Source organism: Muscardinus avellanarius, assembly GCF_963383645.1.
Source record: "Muscardinus avellanarius genome assembly, chromosome: 4".
Lineage (NCBI taxonomy): Eukaryota > Metazoa > Chordata > Mammalia > Rodentia > Gliridae > Muscardinus > Muscardinus avellanarius.
The window spans coordinates 128902746-128927137 of NC_137789.1; the positions used below are offsets into that span (position 1 = coordinate 128902746).

At 39.1% G+C, this 24392-nt stretch overlaps 1 protein-coding gene across 2 annotated transcripts in view; it reads left to right on the forward strand.

Moving 5' to 3' along the window:
- Positions 1-1313: 1313 nt before the first annotated feature.
- The window catches only part of CC2D2B (coiled-coil and C2 domain containing 2B), a gene marked incomplete at both ends in the record, with an annotated part of 28548 nt that continues 5469 nt past the window's right edge, over positions 1314-24392 (forward strand). For both annotated transcript variants that reach the window (XM_080695072.1, XM_080695073.1), the window contains 7 exons: positions 1314-1334; positions 6746-6844; positions 9461-9658; positions 10673-10762; positions 13826-13939; positions 16556-16690; positions 17032-17154. In XM_080695072.1, the coding sequence (XP_080551198.1) occupies positions 1314-1334; positions 6746-6844; positions 9461-9658; positions 10673-10762; positions 13826-13939; positions 16556-16690; positions 17032-17154 (780 nt within the window). The remainder of the gene's footprint in view (positions 1335-6745; positions 6845-9460; positions 9659-10672; positions 10763-13825; positions 13940-16555; positions 16691-17031; positions 17155-24392) is intronic.

Below are 24392 nucleotides of genomic sequence, written 5' to 3' on the forward strand. Positions count from 1 at the left end.
AAACGTGCACCATCACTCCTGGGTTATTTTTTATTTTTAAACAGAGCCTCACTAAGTTACTGTGTGCTGTTGGCTTCAACCCTGCAATCCTCCTGCCTCAGCCTTCCAAGTACTGGGATTACAGACATACACCACAATACCTGGCTTCAACTAATGTTTTTAATTAACACTGCATACTAGACTCAGAAAATATAGAAGTTGCTAGAGATCCTTTGAAATAGTACTTGCTTCCTAAAGTAATAAACTTTAACAAATAATGTCAGTGGTTGTCGTATAGGGAAAAGACCAGATCTTTAGAGCCAGTCAGAACTGGATTTAGAAGCCGGAGGCTGAGACAGGAGGCTGAGACAGGAGGATCGCAGTTCGCAGACAGCCTCAGCTACTTAGTGAGGCCCACTGCAACTCAGTGAGACCCTGTTTCAAAATAAAGAATAAAAAATTGGGCAGGGGGTGTAACTCGGAGGTTAAATGCCTCTGGGTTCCATCCCCAGACCCGCAAAAAAAAAAAAAAAAAAAAAAAAAAAAAAAAAACCTGGATTTAGGATTTAGGTTAAGGTTCTGTCATTTTCCAGTAGCATCACCATAAAAAAGGCATTTAACTTCTCTGAGCTTCAGTTTCCTCATGTAAAGTAATTTCCTCTATAGGACTATGTTTTTCACCTCTGATGATGAATGCCCAATGGAGATTCAATATGCAAGTTGAAGCTGAGAGCAGAAGTTCATTGATTGTGATATACACTATCCTTTCAGTTACTTCTAAAACATATCAAATCTGTAAACCATCAGCAGGCAGCCTGCAAAGTTGAATGTACTCCATTATCCTAGTTTCTGGTTGGAGAAAATAAATATGGAAAAGAGAATAAACTCTGTGATTAAGTAGTTGTTATTTATTAACTGAGAGCATAAGATAATTTCAACTATAGTATTAACTAGCAGAATTTAATATTGTGTAAAATCTTAATGCAACATACTCCAATGGATAGCTGTAGTGAAAACCTTTCTGCTTAACACTTAAACATTTAACTTTTCATCTTAAGATAGATAAAACATAAACTACCAGGCACATGCTGGCTCTGATGGAAGGTCACAGCTAGTCTTCAAATCATATACCTTTTTCAAGTGTATACTTTATAAAAGAAAAGGACATTGGTGAGTTTAGTGTCTTTTATGAACAATGCTCTTGTAAAATAAATGGATTTTGAAAAAATTAACATTTAAGTATTTTTTAAATTTGCAGGTCACCAGGACATGATTATAGCTTCTCAAGTTTATCTAAAATAAAAGACAATATATATATCAACATTTTTGATGAAATGATGATTGAAAAACATGAGGTAAAGTAAAATATTTACAATAATTAATGTTGAAATAATTTTAAGATGGTCAAACTGTCAGTGGAGGAGGTCTACAAATTCCCAGAGGAAACTGGAGGGGGACCTCAACTCAGGACAAGTAGAGTCCTGGGTACATGATGGTAAGAATTTCAGCACATGCCAGTCAGACACAGAAAGACAGTGATTTAGGAGGAGATACACATTCAGGGAAGAATGTGGGTTATCTCAAGAGTGAGATGCCTTTGTGTGTAAAGCAAAGAATATATGTACACATACATACACGTACATACATACATACATATATAATTCATATATACACATTCTTATATATACATATAATATACATATTCGAGGAAGAATTCTTGAATATATATAATATAATATGTATGTATGTATGTATGTATGTATGTATGTATGTATGTATTCAGGGAAGAATATGGACCATCTTAAGAAAGAGGAGCTTTAGGGGTAAAGCAAGGAATATACATTCAAGGGAGAATGCAGAATATATCAAGAACAAGAAGCAACAACTACTGGTCTAAGGTGTTAATGTTTATAAAGGGAGATTAGCTAGAAGTGGACTCAGGACAAAGTTATGTGATTTTTGTGCCAGTTTTTTTCTCTCACTTTTGCATTGCCTTTGTATAATGTTATGGGATCCTTAGAGGGGTCCCCTGGTTCTCTGGGTCCTGGCAGACCATGAAAGACAAAGGCCAAACCCAAAATGGTTTCCTCTCAGTCTTGGTTGTTGAACCTCCAGAAGGCCAGTTCCATTAGTCAAAAAGTGGGAGTAGTGGGTTTCGACTTTAATTTTTTTAATTTTATAGTTACTCTTTTCATATTAACTGATTGGTATCAGAATTAGAAGTTAGTGTTATATCCTATCTTTCCTGTAGGTGATGGCTATTGCCTCAAATTAATTAAAGTTACTCTACAAAACACAGGGAGCAGCTATAAAGCTTTACAAGGTAAATTAAAAAATGAAATTAACAAGAGCAGAAACAGATTCAGTTTATATAATAGTTCTATACCAAAATATATTTTTTAAATAATAACTTTTTTGCAGTACTGGGGATGGAACCCAAAGGCATTCTACCTCTGAACTATACCCCCAGCCCTATTTTTCATTCTTTATTTTGAAACAGAGTCTCACTAAGTTGCAAAGGGCCTCACTAAGTAGCTGAGGCTATCTGTGAACCTTAATCCTCCTGTCTCAGCCTCCCAAATGCTGGGATTGCAAGCATGTGCCACCACACCTGGCTTAAAATAACTTTTATAACTCTCATTTAGATTCACCATTTGTTTTTAAAAAGTTATACTTGTTGAACTGATTACCATAGCCATAAGCAATCTTTAGTCTTTTTATTTTTGTTTTTATGTGGATCATATTGAAAATGGCATACATTCAGACTGTGCTTGGTGCCCTCTCCCCGTCCCACTTCCTCTTTCCCACCACCCAACAATGAGTGTCCAGGTTGACCATGCTACATTCATACTTTTGTGCATATTAGGATGTAGCTTCTCCATTAATTAACCTCAGCCTTCTTCATCTCCTACCCTTCCATTTCAGCTTTGCTGAGGTATCCCCTCCATTATCTGGAATTCCTCTGGTATTCCTAATAGTCCCTAGTTTGGGCATATTTGAGAAAACATATCTCCCTTCTCTTCCTGTGCTTGACTGATCTCACTTAACAGAATATTTTCCAGGTCTTTCCATCTTCTTGAGAATTACATGATTTTGTTCTTCCTTGATTGCTGAGTAGAATTCCATTGTGTGTATTTCCCATAATTTTTCAATCCATTCATCAGATTTGTTGATGGAGACCTAGGTTGGTTCCATAGTTTGGCTATTACAAATTGTGCTGATATGACCATGAGTATGCATATGTTACTGTAGTTCTCTGATTTCAACCCTTTTGGAAAGATACCCAGGAGTGGTATAGCTGGATTATATGGTAGATCTATTCCCAGTGTTCTAAGGAATCTCCACGCTGATTTCCATAGTGGCATAGTGGCTGAACTAGTTTGTACTCCCACCAACAGTATAAAAGAGTTTCTCTTTCTCCACATCCTCACCAGCATTTGTTGTTATTTGATTTATTTATGCTTGCCACTCTGATGAGGGTTAGATGGAATCTCAGCATAGTTTTGATTTGCATCTCCCTGATGGCTAATGATGTTGAACAACTTTTCATGTCTCTATTGGCCATTTGTATCTCTTCTTTTGTGATGTGTCTATTCAATTCAGTTGCCCATTTCTTGATTGGGTTATGTGCACACCTCACATATTTAGCACTTCCTCAATTCCCACCCTATTGCCTCCCCCCTCCCTCCTTCTCATGTTTAGCTTAGTGATTGACTTTGATATGTTTGTGAATGTACATCATGTACATTAGGGAATTTCCTTCTTCCCTCTCCCATCCCCCTCAGTTACTTTGCCCTATTTGTTCATATATAGTTTTTCCTTCTTCATCTAATGACCCATTTTCTCCCTAGCTTCTGCAGACTAGGGAGAACATCCAATTTCTTACTTTTTGTGACTGATAAATCTCACTTAGCATAATGTTCTCCAGTTCCATCTATTTCCCTGTAAATGACGTTATTGTGTTTTTCTTTATGGCTGAGTAAAATTCCATTGTATACATATCCCATACTTTTGTAATCCATTCATCTGTTGATGGACATCTTAGCTGGTTTCATAGTTTGACAATTATGAATTGTGCAGCTATGAACATAGGTATGCATGCATTAGGTGATAGTTCAGTTTCCATTCTTTTGGGTGATACCCAGGATTGGTAGTGCTGGATCATATGATAGGTCACTCAGTACTTTGAAAAACTATGCTACAACAAAATGGAAAATCTGGAAGAAATTGGCTTTCGGCAACTTATTGAGACCCTGTTTCCAAATAAAATATAAAATAGGTCTGGGAGTGTAGCCCAGAGGTAGAGGCCCCTGGGTTTCATCCTGGTATCACAAAAATAAATAAATAAGTAAAGTGAAGGAAGCAGTGGGATAAATTAGAAGTAAGAAAGCTGACATAGAATAAGTCATATGCAACCGGGTGTGGTGGTGCACGCTTGTAATTTTAGTACTTGGGAGGCTGAGACAGGAGGATTGCAGGTTCTTGGCCAGTCTCAGCTACTTAGTGAGGCTCTCTGCAACTTAGTGAGTCCCTGTTTCAAAATAAAGAATAAAAAATAGGACTGGGGATGTAGCTTGGAAGTAGAACATCCCTTGGTTTAATCCCCCGTACAGCAAAACAAAACAAAACAAACAAACAAAAAAAAAAAAAACAAGAAAGAGGAGAAGGAGGAAGTCGTCTTAACCAAGGCAGAAAAAAATGCATTCAGGTAAACTTACCAAAGTCTGCCTTAGAATTGACCACATTGGACACCAAGAAGATATGTTGCTGGAGATTTTGAGAATTCCCAGGAGTATGGACCATGACTGTGATAATAGAAAGCAGAAAGCACAGGGGAAATATTTATTTTTATTTTTATTTTTTGTGGTACTGGGGGTGGAACCCAGAGGCTTTCTACTTCCGGGCTATACTCCCAGACCCATTTTTTTATATTTTATTTGGAAACAGGGTCTCACTGAGTTGCTGAGAGCCTCACTAAGTAGCTGAGGCTGGCTTCGAACCTGCGCGATCCTCCTGTCTCAGCCTCCCAAGCATGGGGATTACAAGTGTGTGGAGTTTCGACAAAAAAATGGCACATAAAATTGGGACTAAGGAAGGGGTGAAATTGCTGTGAAGAGATTAGACACTAAAGAGAAGTTAAGTTTTGCAAAGAGACCATAGGAGAAATATCTTCAGGACATCTCAGAAATCAAATTTGTTCATTAGAGGTTGCTTTGAAGAGACCTTTAGGGTGCCCGGCTCCCACAGGGTAGCCTAAATATTCATTTCCCCCGGGGATGGATTCTGGTTTTTAATCCATTTTGCCACCTTCTGTCTTTTTATTGGGGAGTTGAGGCCACTTACATTCAGTGTGATTATTGAGAAATAATTTTTAATTCCTAACATGTTAAGATTTTATTTCTGTTTGAGATACTGTTTATTCTTCTTTGTTTAGTTGTCTGTTGGATGGGAAATCTTGTTTCTTTGGTTCTGGCGTGTATTACCTATTTCTTCTTTGTAAATCTCCTTGAGTATTTTCTCTAGTGCTGCTTTTGAAGACATAAATTCCTTCAGTTTCTGTTTGTCACGGAAACTTCTTATTTCCCCATCTAATTTGATAGTTTTGTTAGGTAGGAAATTTTTGGCTGGAAGTTGTTTTCTTTCAGAGTTTGGAATATGTTACTCCAAACCCTTCTGGCTTTCATGACTTAGTTTGGGAACTCTGGAGAGATTCTAATTGGTTTGCCTCTGAATGTCACTTGGCCTTTTGTTTTTGTTGCCTTTAATATGCTCTCCTTGGCTTCCACATTAGTCATTTTGACAATTATGTGGCGTGGGGATCCTCTTCTCTGATCCTCTCTGGTTTTGAGCTCCATTCTGAGTCCCCCTCCTCTCTGGAGCCTGGTTCTGCGAGGGAAGATGGCGCCAGTGTGGCTCTGCCTCAGCGATGCGGGCTGGTTTCTTTTCTGGTCTCTGGTTGTTCTTCTAGCCTTCTTTTTCTCTGTCCCTTGTATTTACAGTTTTTATTCATCTGCTGGTGGTGTTTTCTGGCTATGAAAAGCGCTGATTTTGTGGTAATAGAGATCCATTGTTAGCGGGACTCATACATGCCGCTTTTCTCGGTCACCATATTCCCGGAAGTTTTTCGATTCTGGCTTGTTTTATCTATTCCTATGATCTCTGCCTTTTAACGTACATCCCCATTTGTATTTTGTATTATTATTAACTTGAGAAGAGTCCATCTTCCTATTTGTTTTCTGACTACCTCAACTATTCTCTGTTCTTTTTTCCTCTTTTCCAGCCTTCTTCTGGATCTGTATTTTTACAATTCCATTTTATTTTACCACTGGCTCATTGGATATACTTCTTTGTTTTCTTAAGTGTTGCTCTAGGGCTTACTATATATTCTTTATTTTACCCCAGTCTGCCTTTATATAACACAGTGCCACCCCACATACATTGTAAGAATGGGCTATTACAACACTTCAGTTTACCTCTCCTCTGCTTTGTGCCACTATTGTCATTTGACTTACACCCATCATAATCTACATAATAAGTCTTCATTTGCTTTCAATAACCAATTATCTTGTAAATAAATTAAAAGCAAGAAAAATATCTTTTATTTTTTATTCTTTCCTTAAAATATGTTTTCGATTTGCCATTTGATTTTCTTGGGAAATAAAGGACAATTTTTATTTACCTGTGAGTTTGTGAGACTACTAATCACATGATATTAAGTAATAGAAATTTTATTTTAGTAAATTTAATTTTAACTTTTAACTAATAGGATCACTGTGTCAAGAGCTGTAGTGGTCACTCGTTTGTAAGAAAGAACTGGCTTGGCTCCGTTGTCTTCCCGTTCTCTGCTCTTCTACAACAATCTGAGGTAATAAAAAAGTGGTTCTTTTTGAATTGTTCTAAATTTTGACTTTTGGTGAATAAAAACATTTTCCATTGTCTCGGAATCTGATTCTGTGATCCACAGGCTGAAAGGTTAATTAAAATCATCCTATAGGAGACTACCCTGGGTTTTCAGCACATTTGAAGGTTTGGACTCTCTCTAGAATAAGGGGCATTCAGAAATTTATCTCTTATATCCTTAGAATGTTTGGTCAGAAACAATATCTACCCTTAGGTCTTCTTAGAGCAACATTCGTATCTGTATATAAGAGTTTAATAAGGCCAAGTTCCTGAAACATTCTGATAAATAGTGTTGCTTTGTCATTACGGGTCCTGGGAATTTCCACCTGTCAGTATTGTTCAACAGTAATGGCTACAGCGATGGTTAAACTGATCTCCATGAGACTCTCAGAGGATCCTGCCATTGGGCTATCTTGCAAGAATATGCTTGTGCAACCAGCAGAGCGTGTAAACCCGAGGCTAGACTCTACGCAAGGCACTTGACATGTCTGAGGCCATGCCTCAGTGCAGTCGGCTGTCGTGCTTTAGTGGAGGTGCTGCAACAGGTGTTATGAGCACGTAGAGCAGGAATCTTTCACTCTCCCTTGGCTGGAGTGGGCATGGAAGGCTTAGAGAGTTCCGTGGTGGCTAAGAGAATAAGGAGAAGAATGAAAGGTCAGGAAAGACTTCACTGAAGATAAAACTTCTCAATCAAATTCTTAAACATTAATGCCTCACGCAAATAAGTACATTTGTGTGAGAAATAAACAGGTATGTATTAGGACTGAACTAAGCCATATGCAGCAGAACACTTGACTAACAGCGGCTGCTGCGAGGAAGGGTCTATTTGCCTCACCTATAAAGAAATCCAGGTGCCAGTGCAGTGGCTCAAGGGCAGCATCAAGAATCGAAGCTGCTTTGCTTTCCTGCCCCTCCATCATCATATGGCTTTCATCCTCAAAGCTGCAAAACGTTCCCTTCAGTTCCAGCCCCATATCTATGTTGCAGCTGGAGGTAGGGAGAAGCAAAATCAGGTAGTGCCTGTATCAGGCCCTTGAAAAACCACAGCAGATTTCTGCTTGCATCTTACATGACATGGCTGCCATCTGGCTGTTATATTACCAGCTAAAACTGCTGGTAAGAAAGGAGGAGAGAATGAGCTTAGGTCAGAGAGTAGAAGTGCCTGCAGAATGTGCAGTCACACGAAATTCCGACAGAGCATTTTGCAGAGAGTGATAGAGATCTGGGTTGGTGGAGGTATAGGGCTTCCTTCCTACATTTGTAAATCCCCGCAGACACTTCTCAGGCTTAGGCCGAACTGTACCACAGAAAGATAGTTAAGAATGTGGTCACAAAGGTGGACAAATCTGGACTACAGTCCTGGCTTCACTACCTGTTGGTTCTGTGCTCTTGCACAAATTACATCAGCCTCTGAGCCTCTGTTGGAAATAAGAGCAGCATCTATAATCTGTATCAAGCACTTGTCACAGTGGATGCATATAGGAAGTGATCAGTAACTATCAGCTATTATTATTATTATTGTAATTCATCTCTTCTCTCCATCTATTCATGCATACACACACACACACACACACACACACACAGAGAGAGAGAGAGAGAGAGAGAGAGAGAGAGAGAGAGAGAGAGAGAGAGAGAGGATCCCTAGTTATATAGATAGCAGGGTTGTCTTTCCTGCTGTTATTTTTTTTTCCTTTTTCTGTGCCCAATTCAAAGTGTATAATGATCTTTTAGCATCTTCTTTGAACCTAGTTTAGATTTTCTAAGAGCTTTCATCACTGTGGTGTACTTATTTGCTTCCTTGATTCATCCCTTTTTTGCCCCTTCTCTCTCCATAGTGCGTATTAGGTAGAAGCTCAGGTGTCAAGGTGCTCAGGTGTTCTCTGGTCATCCCAGAGAATCTGATGATTTTCGAGCAAGTGCATATTAGGAGAAGCCCATGCATCTGTGCAAGCCTGTTCCCTCTTCTAATGTTGATTTTTATCCTATGTCATTTATTATATAATATATTCTTTCAGATTAGTGGAACTTTTCAAGTAAACATTCCACCAGTTTTGCTTGGGTATACTTGGAGCAATACTTGTATATCTCCTAAAGAAGATCACAATGGACAGAATGTAAAAGAATGCACCTTCCTAAATATTTTTGCTACCATTGAACCTCAAATATCACATGTCACCTATAACCCAAAACTAGATAAGGTAGGTTTAACACTCAATTTCTTTTAAATATATCATCAAAGAAGTGTAAACTAACTGGGCATAGTGGCATACACTTGTCATTCAGGACTTGAGAGGCTGAGATAGGAGAATTTTAGGTTTAAGGCTGACCCCAACAACTTAGTGAGCCCCTCCACAACTTAGTGATACCCTGTTTCAAATTTTAAAAAATAAATCAAATAGGGCTGGGGGTATAGCTCAGAGATAAAAATGCCCCTGGGTCAATCCCCAGTACCATAAAAAGAAGAAGTGTAAACTAAAAATCAGTAATAATAATTTTAAAGCTGGCAAAAATAAACATTGGCTCATTATTTCTTGTGGGAACAATATGGCACAGTGTTGAAATACTTTAAATTTGATTTCAGTTTTCAGATCAAATAGATATTTTGCAGAGAGCACAGATTTTTGAAAAAAATTGCAAAACAGCATTTCCCAACAGAAGAATCGTGACTAATGTTCTTAATGATGAAGGGATACAGATCTTAGTAACGAGATATATCAAGGCATTAAATCCACCTCAACAACTTCTGGATATGTTTCTTCATGATTCTAATGCAACACTTGTAAGTTACAACTATTTTAACAGCTTCATTGTGACTAACAGGTGCCTATGAAGAGTCACATATACCTTTTATGTATTTGGGTTCAGGCTAGTCGATTGGCTTTTTTCAGAATATTTATACTGTTTGTGAGTTGTATAGCTCCCTTACCTGAGCTCTTTAAGCTAAAATCAAAAGTCCTGATTCATGTTGTCTTCTGCTACACTCAGCTTTTACAACATGGGTTTTCTCCTATGTGTCCGGACACCGAGTATCCCAGTAGATAATAAAACTCTCAGATTCATTTCAAGGACTATATTTTTAAAGCAAATAAATAATCCTAGCTCCTTTGCTTATCAAGGGTTGTGAACCACATGTATTAACTGCATGAAGTCACTAATGTAAACAGTCATAATAGTAAGTAGCCGCTATTGTACACGAACTAAAATGTTGATGGACCTTCTGTGTACACTTCTTTATGTGCATCCCTTTCTCCTGTCTTAACTTCATCTGCATCTTTGTCTCCAGCACTCCAGGGGTGGGAGGGGAAATCCACAGTCTAGCTTCAACTGTTTGAGAAAGCAGGTGGCACCACTCTCTCCTGTGGCTGCAATTTAAAACAAGCTTAACTTACAAGCTTAACTTGACAGTTTTTAACCTTTTTAAAAATAAATCAAACCTTTGCCATTGTTGAACATCTTTTAAAATTTTTTGACAGCTATACATTAAAGTACATGTTTAATGTACATACATATTTTATGTTTAAATTTTCCACAATCTGTTATACTAAAATAAAGTGGTTTGCCGCACATTCTGGGCTCAGTTCTCACTGAGTCCACATATCATCATAGCCATGTGACCCTGGGAAAGTTATTTTATCACTCTAAGCTTGTTCCTACTCCTGTAAAACTAGAATAACTACAGTGTCCACTTCATAGGCTTTTAGTATATACTAAATGAGATAAAACTTGTAAAACACCATGCTTGGTGATGGACATATAGTATACACTCAATAAATGTTAGTTACTATGATTCTAGGACCTCATTGCTCGATTTGTATCTTTGATTCCTTTTATGCCTGATACACTGGATGAAAATGATGGCTGTGATATATGGATGACATCAGAGGTAACAAATTGCATTTTATAGTTACAACATATTTCTTACCTGCTTTTCTTTTTAAAATATCATGTATGGATGCATACTTGGCCTTAGTACATTTTAAAATATTTGATAATTTTATACATCAGTTCTTTCTTTAACAATCCTTGGAAATAGTTTATGAAGACCAAAATTCTAAGTGGTAGCTCATGGATATTTTGATTCAGTGAGAAAGTCATGAGTACAGTATCATGATAATATCCCGAGAGAGGTATCACTTGTCACCATGAATTTGTTCAGACTGTGAAGTCTATAGCAAGCAGTACCACTTCCCCAAAGCTTTCCTTAGTCTCCCCCAATCTGAAGGAAGAGTTCATATAGCCCTGCCTTTCCTCAGCAATTGGATTAAAACTTCTCTTAGCTAGTTGCTAAATAAATACAGGACCTATCTGTGCAATATTTGGGATATATGCTAAAAAAAAAAAGATAGTATTTATGTGAAATTCAAATTTAACTAAGCTTTCTATATTTTTCTAAATATGGTGACCCTAATTACGACACTTCTTCCATGCCACCTTATTATATTTAGTTGTGTATGTACTGACTCCATAACCCACACCCTGAACACATCTCAATCATTACCTCCTTGAAGACAGAGTGAGACTTATTCTTTTGTTCATTGTTGGGGGTGCTGCTTTAAATTTAGCAGACATTCAATAAATATTTTTAATTAGAAAATACAAATATGATGAAAGCCTGAGAGAGGAATACTTTCATTGAGAACCAATAGTCCTGGCACTTATCTAGAATGTTTTAGGGGCTGCATTTGAGCTAAAATGTATTTAGAGAGCACAAAACTAAGTTAATAGGTCAGCTTCCCAGAATCTGCTAAGTTAGGCCAACGTAGACGAATGCCCATGGGTTTGGTTCAAGACCTAGTGATTCTAACCTGATAGAACTCAGAAAGGAGCTATTCAACCTAGGCTATTTTGAGAGTCTTTGATCAGAATGTGTTCAAAAGTATTAAAATCCTGCAAAATGTTGAAAGATGTTAAGCTAAAAATAATCAGTCAAACAACACTAGTAATTGATTATGTTTCTCAAGTCATAAATTATTTTTCCCACCTAACATACAGTTTGGGGAGTCAAGTAAACCTGAGTTTAAAACCTAGTTTCATGATTTAAAAGCTGCATGACCTAAGATAAATTATTTAACCTCACTTGACCTCAATTTCCTCATCAATGTCAAATAGAAGTTCTAGTTTCTCCTGGAACTCAGGAAAAATTAGTTATGTACTCTCAGTCTCTCTTACCCCATCATGAAATCTGGTCAGAGGAACCTCCTCTGGTTTTAGTTCTGTCCACACTATTCTCTCAGAAGGGCCTCCTTACCACCTCTCCTAAACCCCAGCCTGTGTTGTCACACGTAGACAAAACACAATGATATGGCCATACCATTGTTAAAATGTTGAAATGTGTCCACACTGATTGGACAGTGTGTCCACACTGTTCGATGCAAAGAGAGCTCACTAGCTCTCTCACCTCATCCCTATCTCCCTGACCTTCTCTGGGATTGTAAAGAACCAGAGATTATCTGTGTGTGGGTGTGTGTGTGTGTGTGTGTGTGTGTGTGTGTGTGTGTGTGTGTGTATTTGGTAGGCTTTGGAATTTTTTTCTCAGAAGCCAGTAATCCAGAGTTTTGTGTAAAATTTTCCATTAAAAACAAGTTCCATTTGGTCATGGTGGCATGCCCCTGCGATCCCAATACTCAAAAGGCTATGACAGGAGAATTGCAGGTTCGAGGACCAAAGACAGTCTCAGTAGTCTAGTGAGACTCCCAGCAAGCTTGTGAGACCCTTTTTCAAAACAAAAACTAAAAAGGACTGTGTTGTAGCGCAGAGATGAGTTCCCACGGGTTCAAACCCAGTACCAAAAAATAAATAAATAATTCTAAGGGGTCAAACAAAACATACCTGTAGAGTAGAATCAGGTCATAAACCACCAGGCTACCTCTTCTGCTGCCATTTTTCTCTCCAGCTACACCACTTTATCAGGCACCCTATATTTTATCTCTTAAAAGTTTCAATTATTCTTCCTGATTGGGATCCAATTCTTCCTCTCTTTGAATTGAATATTATACAGAATGTAACTCCATTGTCTAAGGTGTTACTTCCCCCCAAAACACTATGCCATTCCTTAATAGATAAGGTTCCTAAAATACTAGTTTGTATGTCCCTGCTTGACCAGACAGTATACTATTCATCCTAAATAAAAAATATCCTATCTTGCGTATAAATCATCTGGCCACTGTATACAATGGCCACAGTAAGTATCTCATAATAAAGGTGAAACCATTGTTGCAAGGCAATGTTCTCTTCTTCTAATGTCCCACAAAGCCAGAGCTTTCTGCTTTGCTGTCATCTAAGCAACTTGGTAAAATTGAGTGTGTTTGGGTTGGATGTGATGGGATATACCCAAATACTCAAAAGGCTGAAGCAAGAGGCCAGCTTCAGAAACTTAGTGAGACCCTATTTCAAAATAAAAAATAAAAATGGCTAGCTGGGCGTGGTGGCGCACACTTGTAATCCCAGCATTTGGGAGGCTGAGACCTGAGGATTGTGGTTCACGGACAGCCTCAGCTACTTAGCGAGGCCCTCTGCAACTCAGTGAGACCCTCTTTCAAAATAATTAAAAATTGGGCAGGGTGTGTAGCTCAGAGGTCAAATGCCTCTGGGTTCCATCCCCAAACCCGCATAAAATAAAATAAAATATACATATTAAGTATAAAATATGTTTGGGAGTATAGCCCAGAGATAGAAAAGCCCCTGGGTTCCACCCCCAGTACCACCAAAAAAAAAAAAAAAATGGCTGGGGATGTAGCCCAGTGGTAGAGCATGCCTGAGTTCAGTCCCCAGTACCACATGTAGTAGTAGTAGTAGTAGTAGTAGTAGTAGTAGTAGTAGTAGTAGTAGTAATGTGTGCTTGGAACTGGAGGAAAAAGAATGGCTCTCCACCTTTTGGACATGCATTATTCAGCTTTCCTTTTCTTTTTTGGTTGTTGCTGTTCTTGTTGATTTTGGTTTGAATTAGCGCTGCATCAATTTGGCTACTGGAAGTAAGGAAGAACATGCCATACTTCTTTGTAACTTCTTTCTGTATTTTGGAAAAAAGGCATTGGTCCTCCTGGGAACTTCATTATTAGAAGTAAGTGCTGGAATAGTGTGATCAAGACTAAATCAGATTTCAGCTGCAAGTTTAAAAAGGCTTCAACCCCAAGTTTGCATAGTTTCATGGGCAAACAATTACTAAAGAGGATAATGTTAGTTCTTCAAAATTTCTGCAACTAAAAAAAAAAACTTCCCCTTTTTTTACCCCTTTGTAAAATAGTACTAAAAATAACTCCTTGCAACTTCATGGAGTTATTGGGAATATTATATTACCTAGTACATACAAGATACTGAGAACAGCACCTGTTTGTAGCCAGTACATAACAAACTGTGATGGTGGGGTAGAGTATATAGCAATAGCATTAGTTATAGTGTAGAACCAGCATCACTGTTCTGTGTTCCTAATCCTGTATTTTAAGATCTTTAACAGATGGCCGGGTGTGGTGGCGCACCCGGGGCTTGGAAGGCGGAGACAGGAGGATCCCGCAGGTTCGAAGCCAGACGCGCTGGCATAAGAGACCCTGTTTCAAAAAAAAAAAAGGTCTGGGAAGGTAGCCCAGAGGTAGAAGGGCTTCCAGGAACCCAGTACCACCAAAAAAATCTTTAACAAATGATTCTCCGGCTCCATTTCCCATGTTTTAATCTTACAAGAGCCAGAAATACATGTTTTCCTATCTGATTTTTTTTTGAGGGGGGGTTGTACTGGGGTTCCTGGAAACCCTTGTACCTCCGGGCTACACTCCCAGACACCTATTTTTTATATTTTTATTTGGAAACAGGTCTTTTAAGCCAGCGAGGCTGGCTTCAAACCTGCGGGATCCTCCTGTCTCCTCATCCCAAGTGCGGGAATTACAAGCGTGTGCCACCACGCCCAGCCTATCTGAAGATTTTTATAGCTTAATTTATACACATCGCCTGAATTTATATTTCTAGTGTCCTGTTGAGGCTGTTTTTAGCCTACCCCAAGCATCTTTCTAGGTATAAGCTTTCCAGTCTTGCCTTACAGTTTCTTGTCATGGTCATTTATTTTCTTATATTCTTTTGGGAGCTTGTTATTTTTGTGTCAAGTTTATTAAGTAAATGCCTATTGTTAATTCCTCCATATTATCCTCAGCTTGGTTTTAAGTGCCACTAGGCGGCAGTCAACAGCCAGCAATATTTGAATAAATATTTGCCTTGGTGAACTACTGCCAAGAAGGAGGTCCTGCAGGGCTTCACCTCAGCTGCGTGGTTGAGGTGCAGCCTTCCCTTTACTAGGGGGAAGATGAACACGGTGCGAAAAGGCACCGGCTTTGGGATTAAAGAGGTGGAACTGTTGCCGGGCGTGGTGGCGCAGGTTTGTAATCCCCGCACTTGGGAGGCGGAGACAGGAGGATGGCGCAGGTTCGAAGCCAGCCACGCTGGCTTAAGAGACCCTGTTTCCAAATAAAAAATATAAAATAGGTCTGGGAGTGTAGCCCGGAGATAAAAGCTTCCAGGAACCCCAGGACCACCAAAAAAAAAAAAAAAAAAAAAAAAAAAAAGAGGCCAAACTGTACAGCATAATGTTAAGAGTATGGGTTTGGAGCACAATCAGACAGGAGCTGGCTCTCTCTATGTTCTCACCTGTGTTTGTTGCCCGAGCCTCAGTCATCCCCTCACAGAAGTGCAATAATGCACTTCCTGAGCCCCTTAACCTCTGACTTTTCACCTGAAGGGTAGGCGCAATACACTTCCCTCCTCCACAGAATGGGGAGTGAATTAAAGTGAGAAAACGAGCATGGATTCTTAGCATCGTGCCTAATACACAGAAATGCTCAACAGGTATTAAAAACCATTATTACTCTTAGTTCACATATTCATTCTTTGCTAAGAAAGTCTTGTGCTATAAAAGTTATGTGCCAAGCAAAGTAATAACAGTGTAACTACTTTTTATTCCTCAGACTGGTTTCCTATAGACTTTCTCTTTAGTCCCTAATTCCAAATATTGCCCTAAAATTTAATTTAGTGGATTTTTTAAAATGTATTTAAGAGCTCTGTCAGAGTCATAAACCAGTTTCCATTCCTTAACTCTTCCTGGTGTTCCAAGTATATCTAACCAAAGTGGAGATAATCCATATAGCACCTTTGTGTAAATTAGACAAAAGGGCCCCTTCTCTTAGAAAGTTGTTGTAACATACTGCCTTTGTTAGAATAACATATTTTATTGCTATCAGGATGCACCTGTAGGGCTACACATGGCAGCACCAACTCATAAATTCTCTCGCCTGAATCCTCATGCTAACTGAACCTAAATATTTCTGGAGATTTAGATATATTTTTTCTTTTATCAAAAAGAAAGTCTTAATCCTAAAGAAGGGGCTCTTGCTGGGTGTTTTGGTGCACGCTTGTAATCCCTGCGCTTGGGAGGCAGTTACAGGAGGATCACGCAAGTTCGTAGTCAGCTTTGCTCGCTTTAGACCCTGTTTCCAAATTTAAAAAAATATAAAATAGGTCTGGGAGTGTAGCCCGGAGGTAGAAGGGCTTCCAGGAACCCCATTAAAACTAAAGAACCCAAAAAAAAGTAAAACTAAAGAAGGGGTTCTTAAAAATCAGAATCATCATTAATTATAATTTCTACATACAGAGGTTAGTTAAATCCGTCAAAAATGACTAAATGTTTTTCCTTATTCAGGGGCATGTGGCTTATGTATTAACTCAAGAAACTGATGGATATTTGCTTTGGAATCCATCAACTGGGCAAAGTCACAAGCAGTTTGACCCATTTTGTCCTTTACAAAGTGTAGACTGTTTGTTTGACGATAAGAATGTAAGTATATAGAAGGGAATCTTACTCATCTCAAGGGTCATCTTGGTGATCCCTTAGCATCAGCTGGGGGACTTTGAAGACATAGGTATCAGCCAGAAACCCCGGGGTACAGAGACTGGACAGTCGTGTATCTTTAAAGCTCTCCCAGGTGTTTCTGTAAAGCCTACTACCAACGGGGTAGTCCTGTGGTCACAAAACCCTGGAATCTGTACTGGCCTCAGAACCTTCCTTGGCTTCTGCCACTTCATTGAGTAATAGGACAAAATTTCGCTCCATCCTAACCAGCTTTGGGTCTTGCATTCCCATGGGTTTACACTGACCTTATGTTAATGTTTTACTAGGTCTGGTTTAATATTCAACAAAATAATACACCAATGGCTGTGCATTTTGACTATTCAAAGGAAAGTTTCTGGAAACAGTTGCTTCCCAAAAATTTCCAAGGGATGAAAGCACAAAGTATTCAAGTAAGTCACACTCTTATTCAGGAGGGTCTGAGTGGGAAAAAGAACTTGAGGGGAAACATGTCAAGTATGAATTTAGACCTAATTTAAATTCTTTCCTCATAGCATATAATGTTCAAGATGATACAGTAAACTCTTACTTTGACCTAGCCCTTCTGTTCCACATTCATGGTGATGATTCGTTATAAAAATTAACAAGCAGAAATGTCTACCTGGGCTCCAAGCCATGGTAGTTATCTCTGGAATGGAAACAGGACAGAAATACTAGCAATGAGTGAGGCCAGGACAGGGATGGTGATGAGGTCTGAAAATGCTTCAGGAAAGTCCAGCCAGACTGAGCATCCCTCTTTGAAGCCAGGGACTATGACGGGGCTCTCCTACTCCCCTACTTGTGATATATGATGGGAAAACTGCAGGTATACTACCTGGGACTCAGGAGTCCAAAGGCCGGAGGCAGGAGGCAGGAGACTAGGAGCTCTCTCAATCCCTAGATGGCTTGGACAGCAAATCTGTGATGTTCCCAGTATCACTCTGGGGAAGGGCTTAGATATCATCTCTACCACAGCTGTTTGTGGACTGAGGGCCATGGGCAGGGTATACGCAACTGCAGAGTTTACAAACTACGAGCACTGAGCCCAAGTAGGGGAGAGAAAGGTACAGAAGTACAGAAAAGGAGAGAGAAAAACAGACAGAACAATAGAAAAATAGGCGAAAGTCAGTTCACACACACACAAAAAAAACACCTCAAATGCTCAATCTCACTCATAAGCATGAAAATACAATTTGCAACAATAAAATACTATTTCACATGCGTAACATTGGCCAAAAATAAAATGTTATTATACCAAGTGGAAAAGAGGTCAAGAAATGATAGAAATATAAGTAAATATCTGTCATCTATAAATATCTATAAACCCTTTGGAAAGCAATATGATGATATCTAGTAAAGTAAAAGATATTCAACCTTTCATCCACCAATTTAAACTTCTAACTATATACCCTAGAGTAATGTACACAAGGAGGTAAGTACAACAATGATCATCAAATAATTTCTTGAAATAGCCAATTCGTCAATTGGAAAATTGACCTATGAACTATGAAGCGGTCATACAATTAACCCTTCCATGCAGCAGTAAAATAAAAAATAAAATAAAAAATGTATGAACCCACAGATAGTAGTTCTCCACTTGACTGTACAGGCATTTCATCAGGACCTCTGAGAGTGGAGCCCATACATCAGTAGTTTTTATACCCCCTCAGGTGATTCTAGTGTGCAGCCAGGACTGAGGATCATTGACCTGAAGCCAAGCACATCACCATGAATGAATATTTGAAAATGTAATGTTATGGAAAATTAAGAAGATGTGAAATTACATGTATAGCACAAACATTTTATATTAGCACAAAGCATCTATATTTTAGCACAAATTACATGTAAAGAACAAAGCCATTTATATTTTTAAAATGGTGTGTGTGTGTGTGTGTGTGTGTGTATGTGTGTGTGTGCATGTGTGTAGAGAGAGGGGGAGGTATCCATTTGTGGAAATGATAAATACAAATTTTAATTTAGAGGTTACCTTTGGTAGAGAAAAATAAAGCAAGACCAGAGAGCAGAATATAGAGTACTTCAAGGCTGTCTGTAGTGTCTTAACTTCTTTTTTGAAAAAAATCTAAAATAAGCTGGGCATGGTGGCACATGCCTGTAATCCCAGTACCTGGGAGACTGAGACAGGAGGATTGCAGGCTTGAGGACAGACTCAGCAATGTAGCAAGGTTTTCAGCAACCTAGCAAGACCCTGTTTCCAAACAAAAAAGGTATAGCTTAGAGGTAGAATGCCTCTGAGTTCAATCCCCAGTAACACACACACACACACACACACACACACACACACACACACACACACACACACAGAAAAACGCAAAGATTAGATATAGCTGAGTAGTGAGTATGTGGATTATATTATTCAATATGCTTGAAAATTCAAGGCGACTCATGATATCAGAAACAATGATGGTGGTTATAATGGGGGGAACTCAAAGAATACCAAAGTTTATCAAGTAAAGAGTTCTCTCGGCTTCAATGTCTTTTTCTCACCCTCTAAGAAATTACTGTCCTGTCATTTCTTGTATATTTTTCTAAATATTCTCTATGCAGATCAAGTATACATACGTATTTTTATATTTCCTGTTTGAAACATCGTTTTTAAAAAGCGGAAATGTGCTTATCTCTCTTGAGCAAACCACATTTACAATCCCTGTAGTGCATGCCCAGCTTTTCCCATCCAATAGCTGTGGCTGAAGCATTGCTGCCTCCTAGAGGAAGAATCTATTTCCAGTTGAGGTTCTGTTCGGCCAACACATAATCATTCTCTTATTCATTCGGGCGATATTTATTGACTTCTTCACTGCTATGAGCCAATATTGTGTTAGATTGAGGGTAGAAGAAAAAAGTTTCAGTGTTTTAGAAATTTATGTTCTAGAGGAAGAAACAAGCAATTGAAATGGGGAATGGTCAGTGCTATTACTGGAAAAATGAATGAGGTTTATTTATTAGTTTTATTGGTGTATTATAGTCTCACATCATAATGGAATTCATAGAGACAGTGATGTAGGAGCACACCGCACTTGGTGGGCTTTCCCCCAGCCCTCTCTTCACTCCCCCCATGCCCTTCCCCATACAGGACATTGAGACTGACATTGGTATCCTCACATATGTGCATAATCTCAATCAAAGTTATTTCTTCATTGGTCTCCCCTCTCCCTTCTATCCTCTTCCCCTAGACTACCTCCCTGGCTCCACTGGAGTTTTCCTTCCATTATCTGAAGTCCCTCTGGTATCCTAACTACTCCCTAGCTTCCTCATATGAATGAAATCATGTGACCCTTCACTTTCTGTGATGAATTAGGTACAAGAGCGTGCAGCAGGAGGTCCTGAAAGAGGGTAGTCGCAGGGTCCAGTGGGGAAAGGTGAGCAGGAGCTTGCCTCCATGAAAGTTGGGGAAGAGAATGGACCCAGAAAAAGAAATGGCAGGTGGGAAGACCTGCAGTGGCCAGGAGCTACCTGACCAGGAGCTGACCACCCCGCATGGCCACTGCCAGGGAGTGAGCAGAGGTGAGCTGAGGGCTGAGCAGAGTCATGGTAAAGATTCGGGTCTTTATCCTCAGGGAAGTCAGAAGCCCACATCACCAAGGCAAGGGCTACCACAACCAAACTGGCATTTGTTAGGTCAGCTCAGTGGTACATGCCTATAATCCCAGTACTCTGGAGGCTGAGACAGGAGGATTGTAGGTTCAAGGCCAGCCTGGGTAACTTAGTGTGACCCTAAACATAAATAAAATAAAAAGTGAAAAGGGACTGGAGGTGTCGCTCAGTGGTAGAGCACCCCTGATTTTAATCCCCAGTGCCATGCACATACAAAAAAGAATTGAAATTTTAAGTGGTTTTTAAATGCTTTTCTGACTGAAAGTAGAAACTAACCCCTCTTTCAGATTGAAGGTTGAATCTATAGACAGAAAACCTATAAACTGAGCTTTGCTTGTATCTTTATTGATTTCTTCCTGTGAGTAAGTGGCCCTCCATCTTCCACCTTGGCACCTTCATCCCAGAAGAAAGCACTATCTGGAGCCAACTTAGTCTGTTACATGCAACTAAGAATACAAATTTAGATTTGAGTATGCGTGATGAGCATGTGGGCATACAGAGCTGGGACAACCTTTCTGAAGTTTAGAGGGATATGAGATCCTGGGGGGTGGGGAAGGGAGAGGATTTTGTCAGAAAAGGAAAGCAAACACTCATAAACTTACCAACTAAACACACCCAGGCCTCGTTTGGGGGCCTTGTTAGAGTTAAATATAAAATGTCCCCTAAAGAGCTCACTTATTAATATTCAGGGTTGATGTAATTGAGTCATGAGGGTTGTAATCCCAGAAGTGGCTAAATCCATTGCAATGGATTGACCGGGGTGGTACCCAGGTACCATGATGTGGGCACAGCTCACGTGCTCACCCTCTCTGCTTTCTGCCACCACATCCTGAGATCCGCAGTCCCCAGGCTCACATGGACTAAACTGGAAACTGTAAGAAAACAAGTCTTCTTTTCGCCAAGTTACATGGTCAGCCTTTTAGATTATAGCTGCAGGAATGCTGAAGGATACAAATAATGGAACCAGGGAAATGAGATTGCTACTATATCTAAGTGTGACCATGTGGATTGTGACTTTGTGGAACTGGTTTGTGAGAGGAAAGTGGAAGGGCCAGAATGAGGCTAGAAAGGCAGGTGGTAGAGGCTGTGCTGAGGAGATTATGAAGGGCAAAGGAGCTTCTCATCCAGTGAGGCTAAAGGGAGGGCCAAGAATTTCTATTTCTATCATGTTCCCAACTCTGAGTTGCCAGTCTGGGCCACATTTGGGGAACCTAGAAGTCTATTGAGTATTGCCCACTTCTGTACAACCTTCATTCCTACTGCCTCTGCCTGCCCTACTGCCTCTGTCAGCTGCCTCTACTTCTCAGCTATAAAGTGCCCAAGGTAAAAATTCTCTAAACCCAGCCCCTCACTTTCGTCCTCATTAGCCCAGCAGAGAGGAAGTTTGGGTTGAAAGAGAAAGTCCTCGCTTCTCCCTGCTGCTCCCAGCTGTTGGGGGGGTATGGGCCTGGAGCAAAAGCTTGAAGACAGACTGGAGGGTGAAACAGATTCTGTGTGTGTGTGTGAGTGTGTGTGTGTGTGTGTGTGTGTGTGTGTGTGTGTGTGTTCACACACATGCAAGCACAAATAATTGGCTCCTGCCAGTTGTAAGAAACAAACAAATAATCAGAGAAGGCTAATGTTAAACAAAGTTAGGAAAGTATTAACAATGAGCCCTGAGGTTCACTGGTTATTCCACATATGTCAGGCTTCACATATATTACTTTATTTTAAAATCATCACAAGGGCCGGGCGTGGTGGTGTATGCTTGTAATCCCGCACTTGGGAGGTGGAGAAAGGAGGATCACACAGGTTCGAAGCCAGCCACGCTGGCTTAAGAGACCCAGTTTCCAAATAAAAATATTTTTAAAAAATAGGTCTGGGAGTGTAGCCTGGAGGTAGAAGGGCTTCCAGGAACCCCAGTACCACCACCAAAAAAAAAAAAAGAAAATCATCACAAGGGCCTAGAACAGCAGGCACTATTATCATTCCTAATTTTATTTTATTTATTTTATTTTTTTATTGGTGCACTGTATTCATACATCATAGTGGGATACAAACTTTTGTAGACATACATGCACACATCACCCAGTCAGCCCCCACCCGATCCTCACCCCATTCCCTCCCCATCCCTCCCTCCCATGCTTGGCTTAGTGGTTGACATCTAGTATTATAGCAATTTATCCAAAGTTAAAAATGATAATCTCACATAACAGTTTCATTTGTCTGATACCAAGCTTTTGATGACTTAAAGATAACATTTCAATATTTCTTTTTACTTTCTTTCTTACCAGAGAATATTTTTTCTATTTTTTGGGGGTGAAACTATCATATATTTATATATTTATTTTTCAGAAAAAAAAATCTATCCTAATATGGAATATGGACTCTAGATACCCAAAACGGTCTTGAAAAAGAACAAAGCTAGAAGATATATTTTCTGATTTCAAACCATATAAAGCTACAATAATTGAAACACTGTAGTACTATTCTAAAGGCAGATATATAAACCATTGGAGTTAAATAAAAGCCTAGAGCTAAATTCTTCCCTATATTGTCAAGTTATTTTCGACAAGGTTTCCACGAACATTTGGTGGTGGAAATAATAATCTTTTAACTAAATATTGTTGAAAAATAATATTTACATGGAAAAGAATAAAATTGGACCCTTACCTAATCCCATATACAAATATTAACTCAAAATAGATAAAAGACCTAAATATAAATCTTAAGACTATAAACTTTTAGGAGAAAATCTGGGTCATAAAACCTCACAACATTGAAATTGGCAGTGATTTCTTAGATATGGTTTCAATGGCACAGGCAACAGAAGAGTATACAAACTCGCTAAAAAATAAAAAAAATATTGTATATCCAAAGACAATGTAAACAGAGTTAAAAGTTACTAATAGAATGGGATAAAATATTTCCAAATGTTATATCTGAAGGTATATTAATATTCCAACTAGAAATACTAAAAATTAACAACAATAAAGGCAAACAATACCATTTAGAGATAGGTAAAAGACTAACATAAATAATGAATCTCCACAGATAACCAATCTTAGTTGACTGTTGGATGGAAAATCTTGTTTCTCTGGTTCTGGTGTGTGTTACCTCTTTCTTCTTTGTAGTTAATCTCTTTGAGTATTTTCTCTAGTGCTGGTTTTGAAGACATAAATTCCTTCAGTTTCTGTTTGTCATGGAAGCTTCTTATTTTTCCATCTAATTTGATAGAAAGTTTTGCTGGGTAGGAAATTTTTGGCTGGAAGTTGTTTTCTTTCAGAGTTTGGAATATGTTACTCCAAGCCCTTCTGGCTCTCATGACTTGGTTTGGGAAGTCTGGAGTGATTCTAATTGGTTTGCCTCTGAATGTCACTTGGCCCTTTGCTTTTGTTGCCTTTAAGATTCTCTGCTTGGCTTCCACATTGGTCATTTTGACAATTATGTGGCGTGGGGATCCTCTTCTCCGATCCTGTCTAAAGGGAGTTCTATAAGTTTCCTGGACCTGTGTATCGACCTCTTCCTCTATGTTTGGAAAATTTTCTGCTATTACTTCCTTGAAGAGATTGTTGATCCCTTTGGTTTCACTTTCTTTTCCCTCCTCTATTCCAATTATTCTTAGGTTAGCTCTCTTAAAATGGGCCCATATTTCTTCAATGTCAGATTCCTGCTGTCAGATATTTTTTTCTAGATTAGAAACCATGCGTTCATTTTTGGAATGATCATCTTCTAAGAGCGAGATTCTGTTCTCCATGTGGTCTAATCGGTTGTTTGTGCTTTGAATTGAGGCCTTTACTTCATTAATTGCATCCTTTATCTCTTTTTGGCTCTCTCTGAGTTCTTTTCGAAGCACCTCTATTATTTCTACAGTTATTTTCCTGATTTGATCTTCTAGAAATCTCTGATTTTCTGTTTTATCGGGTTCTGATGTTGTGGGGTTGTGGGCATTCATTGCTCCAGTATTATTCCTTTTTCCCATGATTTCGGAAGTTTGTGCTTTCTCTGGGTTCTTCCCTTGGGTCACTATGACTTCACTTAAGGTGTTCTGGATATCGAG